The sequence below is a fragment of the Arachis hypogaea genome, chromosome 17 (assembly GCF_003086295.3).
Source record: "Arachis hypogaea cultivar Tifrunner chromosome 17, arahy.Tifrunner.gnm2.J5K5, whole genome shotgun sequence".
Taxonomy (NCBI): domain Eukaryota; kingdom Viridiplantae; phylum Streptophyta; class Magnoliopsida; order Fabales; family Fabaceae; genus Arachis; species Arachis hypogaea.
This window is the reverse complement of record NC_092052.1, coordinates 843,371-860,224: the sequence shown is the minus strand read 5'-3', so window position 1 is coordinate 860,224 and position 16,854 is coordinate 843,371. Positions and strand designations below refer to the sequence as shown.

The 16,854-nt window shown below is 35.7% G+C and overlaps 4 protein-coding genes across 8 annotated transcripts; 1 reads left to right on the top strand and 3 right to left on the bottom strand.

The window, feature by feature from the left end:
* The first annotated feature begins 206 nt into the window (after positions 1 to 206).
* LOC112764641 (nuclear pore complex protein NUP96) lies at positions 207 to 8,725 on the top strand. 5 transcript variants are annotated; one of them, XM_025810347.3, is made up of 7 exons: positions 223 to 604; positions 3,590 to 3,708; positions 4,202 to 6,769; positions 7,128 to 7,251; positions 7,452 to 7,600; positions 7,862 to 7,959; positions 8,332 to 8,725. In XM_025810347.3, exons 3-7 carry the CDS (start codon positions 4,262 to 4,264, stop codon positions 8,525 to 8,527), a joined length of 3,075 nt encoding a protein of 1,024 aa, XP_025666132.1. In that variant the 5' UTR covers positions 223 to 604; positions 3,590 to 3,708; positions 4,202 to 4,261; the 3' UTR covers positions 8,528 to 8,725. The 5 variants fall into 5 exon arrangements, with proteins under 5 accessions (XP_025666131.1, XP_025666133.1, XP_025666132.1 ...); XM_072223049.1 differs by having other exon boundaries at positions 266 to 604; positions 4,254 to 6,769; XM_025810346.3 differs by lacking the exon at positions 3,590 to 3,708 and having other exon boundaries at positions 207 to 604.
* Positions 8,726 to 8,975: 250 nt separating this feature from the next.
* Positions 8,976 to 10,647, bottom strand: LOC112764643 (NAD(P)H-dependent 6'-deoxychalcone synthase). The gene is made up of 4 exons (XM_025810350.3): positions 9,980 to 10,647; positions 9,658 to 9,901; positions 9,396 to 9,575; positions 8,976 to 9,287 (listed from the first exon to the last, which is right to left on the bottom strand). Exons 1-4 carry the CDS (start codon positions 10,300 to 10,302, stop codon positions 9,078 to 9,080), a joined length of 957 nt encoding a protein of 318 aa, XP_025666135.1. The 5' UTR covers positions 10,303 to 10,647; the 3' UTR covers positions 8,976 to 9,077.
* A 478-nt stretch (positions 10,648 to 11,125) lies between these two features.
* On the bottom strand, positions 11,126 to 12,715 carry LOC112764078 (NAD(P)H-dependent 6'-deoxychalcone synthase). The gene is made up of 4 exons (XM_025809602.2): positions 12,208 to 12,715; positions 11,882 to 12,128; positions 11,621 to 11,800; positions 11,126 to 11,539 (listed from the first exon to the last, which is right to left on the bottom strand). Exons 1-4 carry the CDS (start codon positions 12,531 to 12,533, stop codon positions 11,333 to 11,335), a joined length of 960 nt encoding a protein of 319 aa, XP_025665387.1. The 5' UTR covers positions 12,534 to 12,715; the 3' UTR covers positions 11,126 to 11,332.
* A 2,074-nt stretch (positions 12,716 to 14,789) lies between these two features.
* Positions 14,790 to 16,623, bottom strand: LOC112764079 (NAD(P)H-dependent 6'-deoxychalcone synthase-like). Its single transcript, XM_025809603.3, has 4 exons — positions 16,209 to 16,623; positions 15,609 to 15,855; positions 15,329 to 15,508; positions 14,790 to 15,184 (listed from the first exon to the last, which is right to left on the bottom strand). The coding sequence occupies exons 1-4, from the start codon at positions 16,529 to 16,531 to the stop codon at positions 14,978 to 14,980; spliced, it is 957 nt and encodes a 318-aa protein (XP_025665388.1). The 5' UTR covers positions 16,532 to 16,623; the 3' UTR covers positions 14,790 to 14,977.
* Between the last annotated feature and the right edge of the window lie 231 nt (positions 16,624 to 16,854).

The following is a 16,854-nucleotide window of genomic DNA, read 5'->3' as shown; positions in this document are numbered from 1 at the left end:
TTGATTCTAGCAAGGTTCTGAAATCTGGTTCGAATTGGCCGGTCAAACCGGTTGAACCGTCAACCGATGCCAAATGCGATTCGATTAGAAGCAAAAACCGCCCAATTCAAAAACCGATATTAGACCGCTGAACTGGCCGGGAATTGGTCAATCGAACCGAACCGTGAACCGGCCGGTTTTTGAAATGGGAAATGAAAATTAAAAAACGGTGCGTTGAACCCCAATGCCTAACATTTGCAAGCACCCCTCTCGGCCTCTCCTCTCCAGCACACAGAAGCAGAACGCAGAAGCAGAAGTGCACAACGCGAAGCAGCAGTGCAACAGTTGGAGCTTCTGGCGCAACTTCTGTCAGGCACCGCCGCCGCCGTGCAGTCCGTGAAGCTAACGTCAGTCACCTCTGTTGGCGGCTTCGTGCAGCCACTTTCCGTCGCGCAGTGAGCTCGAAAATCGGAACCACCGCCAGCGCCGCTTTCCGTCGCGCAGTGTCTTCCCGCCGGCACCAGGTCTGTTTCCCCCTTCCACGCATCAGCCACTGTCTTGCCTGTTGCCAGCCACTGTCCCCGCCAGCTCTGCATTTTTTCAGGCTTCCAGCTTCTAACCCTAGGTATAATTTTTGTTCTTTGTAATAATAATAGTTGAAGCATTGATTAATTGTTCTAAATCTTGCTGTTGAAGGCTTGAAGCATGATTAATTGTTGGGTGCTAATTGCTAAACCTTAATCCCTTCCTTAGCTTATTCTTACTATTGTTGTTCTTGTCCTCATCATTGTCTTTGCCACATACCTGAGACTTCCTCATCATTATTAATTATTGATCAATCAGATTAAATGTTAGTATTCCTCTCCACTCCCTTACTCATGGAAGAATTTTTCTTACTTTTCATAGTCCAATTTCGTTTCATGTTATTTTTACTAAATGCAGTAAGATGTATACTAACATCTTTCTTAAAATGTATGTTTGGTCGTTTGGATTACTTTAGATTGATTTATAGTTTAAAGTTTATTAATAAGCACAGAATGAGTTAATCATGAAAAACACACTTTCATGAGTTAATTATCTTCAATATCAGTATCACTCACATAAACCACTCATATAACATAGTTATCACACACGCTACAAAAACAGAGGAATAGAGTTTCTTTACTAAATAATTCAATTAATTTCATTCTTGGCATGCATAACAAGGCTTTTCATTTCATTGCAAGAGTGGTGGTACATCTTGATAAAGCTATAATGATGTAAGCATGAATAAATCACAAGCTTGATATCTAACACACTTTATTCCACAAACAGAAAATTCACATGACAAAAGAATAAAAAAAAGAAAGAAAACACATGAAGCTTTACATAGCCTCTGATCTCCTCTGGTTGTTCTATTAGGCATATCCATAAACAAGTCTCGCAAGCCACAAGGGTTTAGATAAGTAAGGGATTAATTTATATATAGAGGTATTAGAAAGAAGCTTGATTTGGAGGCAATTAATTAATAATGACTAGCGATGATGTATTACATGATGATAATAATGATGGTGGTGGGTTTGCTTACAATACAGGAAATGAAGAGTAGTAAGATCAAAGGGGGTTAGTTGATAAGTCTAGTACTAATAATAAACAGTTTTGAGAAGGACCTCAGAGATAATAGATACTTTCATCTCTTTTTTTCCTTTGCCCACAAGTTGTATGTTGTTGCTGGTAGAGTATGAGTAGTCGTATTTGCACAATAAAAATTAAATCTAATTGTATATTTATAGATGATATTAATGGTGATTTAGATGAAAGTGGTGGTGGTGGTAGTAGTACATGTTATGCTGCACCACTTAATTTTTCTGGTTCAAGTATTTGATGATATCAACGAAGCAAATCTGCAGCAAGTTATGGCGGATTTTGATGATTGAGGATAAACTTGGATGTTGGCATTTTATGTTTGGTTGGTTATTTTTGTTATTTGACTTTTAAGTTTGTATTTGAATGAGATTATAACATTATGGTTTATGTAGTATTTTTAATTTGGATGATATTTTAAAGTTTATATTAGACTATAATTATATTTTAGTGTGTTTATTTATATTTTATTTATTATTTTATTATAAAACGGTTTTTTCGGTTCAATCACGGTCGAACCAGTTGAACCTATAAATCAGTGAACCAGTAATTAGAGCGGTTCGATGACTGGTTCGGTTTTTAGAACCTTGGATTCCAGAGAAACACGAGTTCAGTGCTGAATGACACCCCCTCCCCTTTCTCTCTCACAAACACAGCCTCACCAACCCTAGATTCTCCTAAACCCTATCAGAGCCACCATCACCATCTCCCCTTTCTTGCATTCTGCTCTTTTCCTCGCGTCGCCAGAAGCTAAGGTCGGTTCGGGGCTGTTGTTGGCGTTGCCGTTTCCCTGTCCGAACTCTCTCTGTCGCTGCTTTTCTGCTCCTTCACCGTTGGTCGTCACCGCTTCTCTGCTCCTCGCCGTGAGTCGTCGCTACTTGTCCCCTCGTTGCCGTGCGTCGTTTCTGCTTATCCCATCCTCGCCATTTTTGGCTGTGGCCCCTTCTCTACTTCCTGCCAATCTTGTCGTCGCTGCTTCTCTGCTCCACACCGTGTCTCACCGTCATTGCTTCCCTATTTCACGTTACTGAAGTTCCGAATTCGAATTTCTCTGTCTCTCTGCTCTCTGGCTCTATGCTGTCTTTTCCTCCCCTTTGCTGCCAATCCAGATAACGTAAAAACCTCCCCTTTATCCTCTTCAATAATGTTCAATTTGTTGTAATTGTATTATATTGTTTTCTTCTTCGTTTTGTTCTGAATATACATATGATGTATTATTGATGTTTCTGCTGAGTTTTGAGATATTAATTTTCTTAAGTTTTATTTGAATTCAGTCAGTTGATGTTGAATTAATTCTGCTGAGATGGAGTTATAAATTAAATTTGTTTTAAGTTTAATTTATTAATTATGCTGAGAATGATTTTTGCTGAGATTGATATGAATTAATTCTGCTGAGATTGAGTTATAAATCCAATCTGTTTTACTTGTTATTTTGCTGTTATTGATTCAAAAGAGAAACATGGCTACAATTCTGCATTGGATTTACTATATGCCTTCAAAATAAGGGTTGGGTGAAGTTCAGACAAGGAGATGGTTTACTCATAGGAAAAGAGAATGAAGTTAAGAAGCAAAGAACAAAAAGATTACCTAATTTATGAAAATGGAAAATTCAGGAATGGAAACCTAATTTATAAAGGTTATTTATGCTTCTTTATTGTGTTTTTGTCTTGTTTAGTTAATTTAATTGTTCAGTTTTTTTTGTGTTCTGGGCTTCTTACTGTGCTGTGGAATTGCTTCTTCCAGCTCAAATTGTAGACTATACTGATTTCTTTTCCACCTTACACCATACTAAAATTTGTGGCCTCAAATTTTGCTTGCCTATTATATCTGAAAATGATATTGTTTGACCAAGTTTAGAAGTCCTATTGCTAATATGTTATATATACATGAAGATTAAGAAACTGATATTGTTTAATTCATACAATGCTTTAATTATTCTGCACCCTATCTCACAATATATGTCACTTTGAATTTTTAATAATTTTAGGTTATATTTAATTAAACCGGTTCAACCACGGTTCGACTTCGGTTGAACCGTTGAATCATTAAACCAGTTACTTGACCGGTTCATTGACCGGTCCGGTTCTCGCAACCTTGATTATTCATGTGAGTATCTTTTTACTCATTCAGCTTCCAGTTTCCAACCGCTGTTACTTCATATTTAGTTACTCTGCAATTTTACTGCCAACTATTTTCTTTTTGCCCTCTTAAATTGATGTTGCGTTACTTCACTGTGCTGCGATTCAGCTCAATGTCTTTGTAAATCTGGTTTTATTGTTCGTTTCTTTCTTTCTTTATTTTTATTTCCTTCTATTTCTACCACTGTTAATATATAATTGTGTAAGAATTATTTATTCATGGGATTCGTTTGATAAAGATCAGGTGCTTTGTTGTGTAGTTTTACAAATTTAATTTTTATAGTACAAACCTTATATAATCCCTGTTTTGTTAGTATTATTAGTTTGATATGCACCATACTTTATATGTATTGTAGGGATGTCTTTTTTTTTTTTCTTTTACTTTTACTTTTCTGTCCTAGAGATTGTTTTGTAGGTGCTTTCTTTTGCAATTCCAATCTGATATGCTTTTTGTATATCAGGGAATTGTGTTGGATTTGTAATTTTTGAAGAGCAACATGTCACTTTGAACAGGCCGTGTGATGGAATTTGATGCAGGAAGCTTCTTTGATGTGTGCACTGTGCATAACTGCAAAAAAAGAAGGGCTTTAAAAGGCTTAATTACTCCACTGAATGAGAGCATGAGAGAAACGGAAGCTTCCTTGCCAATCTTGCACTCCCCTGGATACTATACCAAACCATCTCTGGAGGAGTTAGTGGCCCAGGAACTCCTTGACCCCGGTTATTGTACCCGAGTTCCTAATTTCACTGTTGGGAGGCTTGGTTATGGATCTGTCAGGTTTCTTGAGAAAACAGATGTCAGGGGGTTGGATCTAGATCAAATTGTGAAGTTTTATAAACATGAGATAGTTGTATACAGCGACGAAAATGATAAACCTGCAGTTGGTCAAGGCCTTAACAAGGCAGCTGAAGTAGTTTTAGTTCTAGATACTGAACTACTGAAGTCTAAAGACAGGAAAGATGATTTTCTTGTGAAAAAAGTAAAACAAAGTACTGAGAGGCAAGGAGCAAGATTTATTTCGTTCGACCTAACAACTGGTGAATGGAAATTCTTGGTAGATCACTTCAGTAGATTTGGGTTTGGCGAAGATGACGAGGAAGACATTGTCATGGATGATGCTGATGGTGAGATGTATGATGATGATAAAGAACCTTCCACAAATATGAACGGGATTGAACTTTCTCACTCTCTTCCAGCTCATCTAAGGCTTGACCCTGTTAAAATGAGAGAAATGAGATTATTGATGTTCCCACATGAAGAAGAGCCTGAGGAATTGAGTCATAAAGCATCCATCAGTAAGGAATATGCAAGGCCTTTGCAAAATTCTGCTCAGGCAATGCCCCATAGATCCACTCCACCAATTGCAAGGAAAACTCCATTTCCTTTACTTGAATATAAACATGGGAGTTTTGATGCAAATTCTCCTGGGTCTATTTTGATGGTTCAGCAACATAAGGGAATGCCTCTGAAGACAATAAAAGCGGAAGGTTTTAAGTTAGACCTCAAGCATGAAACTCCAGTGTCAACAAACTATGCTTGCAATATTGTAGATGCAGGTCTATTTATGGGGAAGTCATTCCGAGTTGGATGGGGACCTAATGGCATTCTTGTACATTCTGGTGCACCTATAGGAAGTGGTAGTGAATACAAGGTATTATCATCTGTTGTCAGTTTGGAGAAAGTTGCTTTTGACAATTTTGTTAGGGATGAAAATAACAAAGTGAGTGAGGAACTTGTTGAATCTGCCTTGATATCTCCATTAAATTTTCACAAAGAAATAAACCATGTGAAGGAAGAGGTTAGAATTGGTCCTTGCAAATTGAAACTTCTAAAGCTTGAAGCGAATTGTTCAATGTTGTCAGATATTTCACATGGCTACTGTGATATTATTGAGAGGCAATTGACTGTACCAGGGTTGTCTTCCACTACACGTTTGGGTTTAACACATCAAGTAATGACCTGGGAATTAATTAGAGTTCTTTTCTTCGATAGAAAACAAAAAGGTCAAGTAGAATCTTTGGGTGCTGACAATGAGGAAGATATGATGCAGGATATGAAGGAAGTTTATCAAGATGTTGACCAAGAAGCACTCCCACTTATGAGGAGGGCAGAGTTCAGTTATTGGTTGCGAGAGAGTGTTTCTTATCATGTTCAAAACCAAATAAGCTCTCTAAATGACTCTGATTATCTACAACATGTTTTTGTATTCCTCACTGGGCGGCAACTAGATGAAGCAGTGCAACTGGCAGCTTCCAAAGGAGATGTGAGGCTGGCTTGTTTGTTAAGTCAGGCGGGTGGTTCTACTGTGAATCGCTCTGACATTTCAAAGCAACTTGATATTTGGAGAAAGAAAGGTCTGGATTTTAGTTTCATTGAAAACGACAGAGTGAGGCTATATGAATTGCTTGCAGGAAATATTCATGATGCATTGCACGAGGTCGATATTGATTGGAGGAGGTTCTTAGGTTTATTGATGTGGTACAAACTGCCGCCTGACACATCATTGCCCATTGCTTTTCAGACATATAAGCATTTTCTTGATGAGGGAAGGGCTCCATATCCTGTTCCACTTTTTATTGATGAAGGACCATCAGAAGAGGCTATCAGCTGGAATGCAGATAAACACTTTGACATTTCATTCTATCTTATGCTTCTTCATTCTAGTGAAGAGAGAGAATTTAGCTTTTTGAAGGCTATGTTTAGTGCATTCTCTTCAACCCCTGATCCACTTGATTATCACATGATATGGCATCAACGAGCAGTCTTGGAAGCAGTGGGTGTTATCAAATCTAATGATCTTCATGTTCTAGACATGGGGTTCGTGTCTCAGCTTTTGAGCCTAGGGAAATGCCATTGGGCCATATATGTGGTCCTTCATTTACCCTTTCGAGAAGACTGTCAATTTCTTCATGTGAATTTGATTCGGGAGATATTGTTCCAGTACTGCGAAATTTGGAGTTCAGATGAATCTCAGCAACAGTTCATTGAGGATTTAGGCATTCCTTCAGAATGGATTCATGAGGCTCTGGTATGCATCATATGTCCTTCCTTATTTTATTTATTTATGAAGGAGTGTCCACAATGTGCATAATTTGTTTGAGTACCCTTTCAACCCTATCTTTCTCTTACAATCATCTTCTGGTACAGATGCTTTTACTTGTTGAGTTTCAAATTAATGATATTGACAGAAAAACCACGTGCACTTACAACACACCCACTCTTTAGACATACATAGAGGCGCTCATTATAGCCATCTTTTGTGTAAAACTGCATTAATTTGTTTTCTTGATCTTCCTGGCTGGTCATTGAATTCAATAATGCTTGAAGAATTTTGAAAGCTCTGGTGAATGATATTTTAGTAATACAAGCTCTTTGTTGTGATGCAGGCAATTTACTATAATTATAATGGTGATCTGCCAAAAGCTCTTGAGCACTTTCTTCAGTGTGCAAATTGGCAGAAAGCTCATACCATTTTCGTAACATCAGTTGCTCATAGTTTATTCTTGCAAGGTAATTCTTGTATACGCCTGTTACTTGAAAAAAATACTGATTAATTCTTATAAAAGACCTGTGCATTGTCACCTATAATTTTGGTGTGCTATTGTTTTGACCCATTATATTGTTTTGCATAGCTGAAAATTGCGAGAATTTTTCTCCTTAAATCCAAGCAAGTGCATCATCATAAGTAACTACTTTGATATCTTGTGCAGCCAAACACTCAGAGATATGGAGGATTGCAACATCCATGGAGGACCATAAATCTGAAATTGAGAATTGGGAGTTGGGAGGTGGAATATATATTTCATATTATTTGATGAGAAACTCACTTCAGGGAGACACCAATGCGATGACTCAATTGGTATGCCAATTTATAAAAGGAGGTCCCCCCCCCCCCCCCCCCCTTTTTTTTTTTAATTATCATTCATGTACACATTGATTATTCTAGAAGTGCAAATTTACCACACCATAGGATGGTATTTGGGGTACATACAATTAGGAGTTGTGAAAGTATGATTTGTTAAGTTTACAGTCAAATAAAAATAAAGGTGTGTCCTTAGCTTGAGCCTTCCTATTTCCTTTTATTTTTATGTTCTCAAAATCATAAACTTTCCTTTTTCAGGATTCTCTTCAAAGTAAAAATGCTGCCTGTCAGGAATTTGTCAGTCAGCTTAATGCATCATTGGCTGTTTGGGACCGCAAATTACCTGTTGATGCAAGGTATACGTTGCCCTCCAACTGCTTTTTGACCTATTTTAAGGTTGCATTATAGCTCGAATGCTGATCTTGTGGGTTGGTCAAAATACATGTATAGAGCCCTTTTCTCTTTGGAGATGCACTATTTTTGTGAAGAGGACCCGAAAAACATGATAAAGAATAAGGGAATATAGTAATTGATAAAATAATTTACATTTTAATTTAATAATTGGTATTTTGGCTTTTTGTTTTTGTAATATCTTCGTATACACACAACTTTAGTTCAGTAAATTCAGGACCGGTATCTTTTGCCATGTATATGCATGTTTTGAGCTATGCTGTGAGAAAGGTCATCTGTTCAATTGTTGTATCGATGCTTACTACTTTCTGTTGCAGATTGGTGTATTCAAAAATGGGGGGTGAGATATGTGATTTGCTGCTATCTGCTGTGGGCGAGGGTGCTAGCCGAGATGAACAGTTTAGCTGCTTTGACACTGCTTTCAGTGCACCGGTTCCAGAAGATGTTCGCTCTGGTCACTTGCAGGACGCAGTGTATCTGTTTACCAGCTTTCTCTCTGAGATTGCTACTTAATTCCAGAAGATATGTGATTTGCCTATTGCTTGTGATTTTTGAAATCAGAAAAGAAATGCGTGTTACAGGGGAGGGATTTTGATCTGCAATTGAGCCATGACCATGAATTTTGTGCCTTTTTGTGTTAATTGGTCTTGCAGGATTATGAAATGATGCTAAATGTGATTATAATATCATATTCATCCATTTTTTTTGGGAGCCCGTAGCTGTAACTTCCAAATTTCATTTTGCATGTGCTAGATCGTAGAATTATTGAACTTTATCAGAAGTGGGAACGTGTTACAAATAAAAATACTTTTTTTTTCTTAAACCTTACAAGGATATAGATTGTCGATAAATTTACGACATAATAACCTTCTATTTCTAAAATTATTTGAGTTCTTTAATTCTATATTAACACAAAAAATACGCTGGAACTGTGGTATGTAAAGGCAGAAATCACAGATACTTTGGGAGATTAGTCGTCCCTCTATTAAACATATAAAGGCTTTTCACAAGGACTATCCAAATAAGTCATTAACATGGAACTCAAAAAGAAATATATAAACTACTAATTTTCTCCATCCCATAGATGATCTATGACATCGAATCCTGCAGGGCCGTTCTTCACCTTGCGCTCCTGCTGGATTTGCCTAATCTTTTGGTAATCATCATTTGTAAGTGAAAAATCAAATATGTCTAAATTTTGTTTTATTCTTTCTTTATTGTAACTCTTCACCACAACAGTCACACCTTGCTCGTATAACCATCTTAGACTTACCTATAACCAATTCAAAAAGGATTATTAGTGCTTTAACGGAGAGTTAGAGAAATAATAATAATAATAATAATAATAATAATAATAATAAAGGACCTAATGCAATTATACCTGAGCCACAGTTTTTGCATGAGTTTGTGCAATGTTGTTGAGCAATTCACTGTCCATAACATCATTACTACCCCAACGGGTTCCTTGGGCTCCCAAAGGAGAATATGCAGTTATAATTATAGCCTTGGCTTTGCAGTATTCTGTTAGATTCTTTTGTTGCCAGGAAGCATTCATCTCAACCTGTTTGTGTTTGTGGTGATGCCATTAATTAGTAGTGATCTAACATAAACACATGACTAAAATCATTAAGAGAGTGTAGTACTTGATTAACAGAAGGAGGAATTGTTGCAAAAGAGAGGAGATCTTCAAGTTTCTTGGTAGAAAAGTTGCTGACTCCAATTGATTTTGTAAGACCCATGTTCTGACATTCTTCCATTGAAGTCCATACACCCTTTAAGTCAAATGGTACCAAATCCTCTTCTTCAAAAGGAACTTTCCATATTCCAGGCTTGGCACTCATGGGCCAGTGGACCAAGTACAGATCTAAGTAATCTAATCTAAGAGTCCTGCATGCATCAACCAGTAATGTATATATAAGTAGAAATTAAATACTTGTGAATTTTAAGCAATAAAGAGTTGCATACTCAAGTGATTTTTGTAGAGCAGGAAGAACAAGGTGGGGATGGTTATCAGGTAACCATAACTTGGAAGTGATAAAAAGCTCATCTCTTGAGCCAATTAGACCAAGTTTAAGGGCTTCAGCGATGGCTTCTCCCACAGCCTGCTCAGACTCATAAAGAGAAGCAGTGTCAAAGTGCCTGTAACCGACCTTGATGGCCTCTATCACCGCCTGTTTGATGGCTTCGCCGTCGTTGGATTCGGCCGCAGTTCCTAGGCCTATCACGGGCATGCTGAATGATGATTGCAGAACAACATTTGGGACCGCTACTTTTGTTGTTGAGGACATGCTTCTTCTTCTTGCCTTGCTCTCTCTCAACTTACAATTCCTTTGTTTTTGTGTTTCATCAGCTCTGTCTGGTGACAATTTTTACCAATTTTTAATTGGTTGGTGATGATTCATTCATCTTATCCAAGAAGTTTGAAATTAAGCTTGTGAGCTTTCATGCATCAACTCTTTGGCATTATTCCACGCTTTGATTCTTAATATGTGATAGTTATCTATCCTTTAAATTATTCTCTTCTTTTTTTAACTAAAGTTGATAGCGGTGATCAGAATAATTTAAATGTGTAATTACCAGAATGGGCTTATCTAAAATATATAAAGTTGAGAATTATTGAACTTTATAAAAACAGGCTAATTTTTTTTATATTGATTAAATATATGTGTAATACATTGTTATTGAAAAATTAGGTGTTTTTTTATATAGTGTTTTTTTTTTATTGGTAATCGGAGGATCCAATTTGTTTAAAGAAAAAAATAAACTACAAATCGGAGGGTCCGATTTGTATTTTTTATTTTTTTTATTTTTAAAAATAAAAATCGGACGGTCCGATTTTAACATTAAAAATTTTTTTATTTTCGAAAACACAAATTGGACCGTCCGATTTATGATTATTTGTTTAAAAAATAAAACAAATTGGAGCCTCCGATTTGTCTTATCCATAATAAAGTAAAGCACTTCTCTTCTCACATCATTTTGAGATACACTCTTTTCTATCACACGAAAAAGAATTCGCGATAAAAACATACGCTAAGGGACAAATTTAAGGTAACAGAACGCACTATATATTTGAGTAATTGACCCTCAATGCAAAGGCAAAAGCAGATAAAATCATCAAAATAATTATTTCAATTTCAGTTATTTAATCTCACAAGTACAACAAAAACTAATAAAGCATCATCCCCAAACTAGTACAAGCCTTTGAAATTGGATGAGATGGTAGATTTATTGTAACAATAAAAATACCGAAACTTAAAGAAAATTAAAAGACATCAAAGACAAACTAAAACAAGATGCCTTCTTGTGAATAAATATCTAATTTTCTCCATCAAATAGGTCAGCAACAACAAAGGTAGTTGGATTGTTAACTGACTTGCGCGTCTGTTTGATTTGATTAATCTTTTGATAGTCATCATTTGTAAGTGAAAAATCAAATATTTCTAAGTTTTCTTTCATTCTCTCCTTGTTGTAGCTCTTCACAGCAAAGGTCACGCCCTGCTCGTACAACCATCTAAGACTCACCTATAACAAATTCAAAAGAATTACATAATTAATGGAGCGTTATATGTAGAATTGATTCATAGCTTGGATTTTTTATTCTACCTGAGCAACAGTTTTTCCATGAGCTTGTGCCACCTCTTTAAGCAATTCACTATCCATAACATCGTTACTGCCCCAAGAGGTTCCTTTGGCTCCCAAAGGAGAATATGCAGTTACAATTATACTCTTGGCTTTGCAATATTCTGTTAGATTCTTTTGTTGCCAAGAAGCATTCATCTCAACCTGTTGTGTATAGTGATCCAACATATGTTAATATAAATATAAATACATATAAATTAAAAATTTTATGGAGAAAATATATACTTGGTTAACTGCAGGAGGAATTGTAGCGAAAGAAAGGAGATGTTCAAGTTTGTTGATAGAAAAATTGCTGACTCCAATTGATTTTGCAAGACCTAATTTGTGACATTGTTCCAGTGAAGTCCAGACTCCCTTTAAGTCAAATGGCACCAAGTCATTTTCGTCATCATAAGAGGCTTTAAATAATCCGGGCTTGGCACTCATTGGCCAATGAATCAAGTAGAGATCTAAGTATTCTAATCCAAGATTCCTGCATATGAATTACAACAAGTCCATAAGTTATTCATTCGTATTATTGAACTTAATTAAAGTAATTAAGTAGGTCTTACTGAAGTGATTTGCGTAGAGCAGGAAGAACAAGATCGGGATGGTTATCAGATAACCATAGCTTGGAAGTGATGAAAAGTTCATCCCTGGAGCTTATGAGACCAAGTTTAAGAGCTTCAGCAATGGCTTCTCCCAGAGCCTGTTCGGAGCCATATATAGAAGCAGTGTCGAAGTGCCTGTAACCGAGCTTGATGGCCTCAATCACTGCCTGTTTGTGGACGTCGCCGTCATCGGTTTCGAAGGCGGCAGTTCCAAAGCCTATGACCGGCATGCTGAAGGATGATTGCAGGACAACATTTGGGATCGCTACTTGCGTTGTTGAAGACATTTCGAATATGAAGATCGGAATTAATTAATTAATAATAATAATTAGTTTGTTGATGATATATGGTGCTTGTAAATAAGTATTAATCATATATATATGGTGCAAGATCTAGAATACGTCTCTGCTTGCATCATCATTTGACAAGTTTAATAATTTGATATAGTGGTCATGGATGGTCATAGCTCTTTGGCTTTAAGAAAAAGTGTCAATTTAAATTGAATATTGTCCAACCGCCTCTGTTGACTCGCTGCAGGGCTAAAAGATAATTATATCATTACGGTTGGAATTTAGAAGTGACTCAAATAAGTTGCTCAATTTCTCAAAATAAGTTGAGCTCATATTTGAATTTCAATTTGAATTCATATGTTAAATTAGTTAAATTTGAGATTGAATAAGTTCATTTTATTATATAATTATATTATATTAATACACATATTATATATTTTGTACTTTTAATTTTTAATAATATATAATTTTAAATTATAAATTATATCATGAATAGAGTACTAAAACTCAATTTTCATGAGATAATTTTGAATTTAACCTGATTTAACTCATTTTCACTGACTTCCTAACAAGTTTTGTTCATACCTTTGTCAAGGATACGAGCTTGAGAGATCGGAAAAGTTAGAGATTCTAATTCCTAACTTCAAAAATGCTAGAATTAAGTCGTGACAATAATTTGTAAGACACTCCAAAGTTTAAGTTAGCAATGTATTAAATAATATGGTTTTTTTGTCATGGCTTACCTGTTAAATTTCCTTTTCTTTGATTGTAGTTTACACTTTACAGGGCAGAATTTTGATCTGCAATTGAGCCATGAACATGAATTTTGTGCCTTTTTCTTTCTTTTTAAGTGGTCTTGCAGGATTGTGAAATGATGCTAAATGTGATTAATTATAAAATTAAAATCATATTCACCCAAACTTCTTAAAATTTTTATCTTTCAATCCAAATTAATTTTGAATTCATCGTAATAAAATTGTAATCCTTTTTAAAAGTTCATGTCTTTTTTTAATTTAAACCAAAATTAAAGCGATAGTTATCTATCTTTTAAATTATTCTCTCTTTGAAAAAAGCTAAAGTGGTAGTTTTCTATTTTTTTTTTTACTTCTGTTTTTTTTCTCGGGAAAAAAAACACCTAAACGATAAATGTATAATAGTATTTGGATAGTATAGTGATCAAAACTAATTTTTAACGTATAATTACAAAAAAATGATAATATTTGGATAGTGGTGATTAAAAATAATTTAAATGTGTAATTACCAGACTGAATTTACTTAAAATATATAAAGTTAAGAAAACTTTATAAAAACATACGTTAAGGGACAGAAATTTAAGGTGTTATAATGTGTGAGAATCGAATGCAATCTGTTAAGGGACAGAAATTTAATGTGTGAGAATCGAGTGGGTTTGGCACTTTCAATGGAGGAGGGAATTCTGTCAATGAAAGACTGATATTTTAGATCAGCTGCTTCACATCTTGCAATCTGTTAGATTAGTTGCAGATGTATAAGACAGAGTGGTGTGAAAATTTGGTAAGGAAGGAGTTTATTTTATTAACTCATTTGTGCAGATTTTGCAAGAAGAGACCATGAATGAGAAGCTTGTGAGCTATACTTTCACGAAGAAAATTTAGAAAGGTCTAATCCCATCGCGGGTTGAGTTGTTCGTTTGGTTTGTATTGATAGGCAGGGTCAACACAAAGGATCGGCTAAGTAGACTGAGAATCCTACAGCAGAATGATAATGTGTGCGTGTTGTGTAAAAAAGGTGTTGAAAACATACAACACTTATTTGTTACGTGTGAGCACTTGGCAGGTGTGGTGTGCATGGATATCGGCGTTTGGACAAGAGTGGACTGCTCCCGGTACTTTGAAAGACTACTTTGAGAGTTGGCGAGCTATGCCGATGAAAAGTGAGCAGCGCAAGTTTTGGCTAGTTGGGTTCTTCTCAGTAATATGGATTATTTGGTTACGACGGAATGAAGTCATATTTCAGAGCAAGACAACAGAAGTTGTAGAGTGTGTGGATCAATCGTTTTCATGTGCTACAGAGTGGTATAGAAAATAACTCATATGGTCGATGGCTATGCCGGAGATAACATAAGAATTATTTATCTTTTATGATTTGTGTCTTTTGTTCCACTATGAGTGTTGAGCTCTTTTTTTTTTTAAAAAAAAACTTATGTTGAATTCACAACAGAACGCACTAATTGATAAACATACATTTGACCCTCATTGCAAAGGCAAAAGCAGATAAAATCATCAAAATAATTATTTCAATTTCAGTTATTTAATTTTACTAGTACAACAAAAACTAATAAAGCACCATGCATCCCAAAACTAGTACAAGTCTTTGAAACTGGATGAGAAGGTGGATTTATTGTAGCAATAAAAATGCTGAAACTTAAACTAAAGTACGAATGATTTGTTGTGAATACATATCTAATTTTCTCCATCAAATAGGTCAACTATAACAAGTGTAGTTGGACCATTACTTCCTTTCCGCGTCTGTTTGATTTGATTAATCTTTTGATAGTCATCATTGGTAAGTGAAAAATCAAATATTTCTAAGTTTTCTTTCATTCTCTCTTTATTATAGCTCTTCACCGCAAAAGTTACATCCTGTTCGTACAACCACCTAAGGCTCACCTGTAACAAATTCAAAAGAATTACATTAGTTAACTGAGTTCTTTAATAAAATGATTAATGGAGAGTTATATGTAGTGATGCCAAACAAATAAACAAGCTTAGAACTAGAATAATTGATGCATATCTTTGTTTATTTTTTTTTACCTGAGCAACAGTTTTCCCATGAGCTTGTGCAACGTCCTTGAGCAATTCACTACCCATAACATCGTTACTATCCCAAAAGGTTCCTCTTGCTCCCAAAGGAGAATATGCAGTTACAATTATACCCTTGGATTTGCAGTATTCTGTTAGATTCTTTTGTTGCCAGGAAGCATTCATCCCAACCTGTTGTTTTGTTTGTGGTGTTTCCAATTATAAGTAGTGATCCAACATTTATGAATATAAACACATAAATAAAAATTTTTATGGAGAATATATTATGTACTTGATTAACCGCAGGAGGAATTGTAGCAAAAGAAAGGACGTGTTGAAGTTTTTTGATAGAAAAGTTGCTGACTCCAATTGATTTTGCAAGACCCAATTTGTGACATTGTTCCATTGAAGTCCAGACCCCTTTTAAGTCAAATGGCACCAAGTCATTTTCGTCATCATAAGAGGCTTTAAATAATCCGGGCTTGGCACTCAATGGCCAATGAATCAAGTAGAGATCTAAGTATTCTAATCCAAGATTCCTGCATATGAATTATCAGAAGTCCATAAGTTATTCATTCGTATTATTGAACTTAATTAAAGTAAAAATAAATGACCATCTGTACCCAGAAAAGATGAAAACGCTAACATATATATCTATATTAGATCGAAACTAAATTTGTACCTATGCAAGATGCCAAGATGCCCTTCGTGTGACAAAAGTATCCTGTCTTTGGAGGGTTGGAGTGTCATATAGGATATTTTTGTCACACGAAGGACATCTTGCATGGGTATAAGTTTAGTTTTAATCTAGTGTGGATACGTATGTCAGCATTTTCATTTTTCATGGATACAAATGGTCATTTATTCATTAAAGTAATTATGTAGGTCTTACTGAAGTGATTTGCGTAGAGCAGGAAGAACAAGATCGGGATGGTTATCAGATAACCATAGCTTGGAAGTGATGAAAAGTTCATCCCTGGAGCTTATGAGACCAAGTTTAAGAGCTTCAGCAATGGCTTCTCCCAGAGCCTGTTCGGAGCCATATATAGAAGCAGTGTCGAAGTGCCTGTAACCGAGCTTGATGGCCTCAATCACTGCCTGTTTGTGGACGTCGCCGTCATCGGTTAAGGCAGCAGTTCCAAAGCCTATGACCGGCATGCTGAAGGATGATTGCAGGACAATATTTGGGATCGCTACTTGCTTTGTTGAAGACATTTGGAATATGAAGATGGGAATTAATTAATGGATGCTAAGTTATGAGTATATGGAATAATAATCAATTTCTTGATGATATATGGTGCAATGTACATGTATCCCTCTTTATATATATGGTGCAAGATCTAGATATACGTCTCTGCTTGCATCACCATTCCAAGGAAAATCCAATCCAATAATAATAAGAGAAACGTTGATTTAAATAGAATCAAGTTTATTCCATTCTCCAGCCGTCTCTGTTGTTGACTCACTGCAAGGCTTAATGTTGATGATACAATTACTGTTGGAATTTCCAAGTAACTCAAATCAGTTTCAACTTCGTT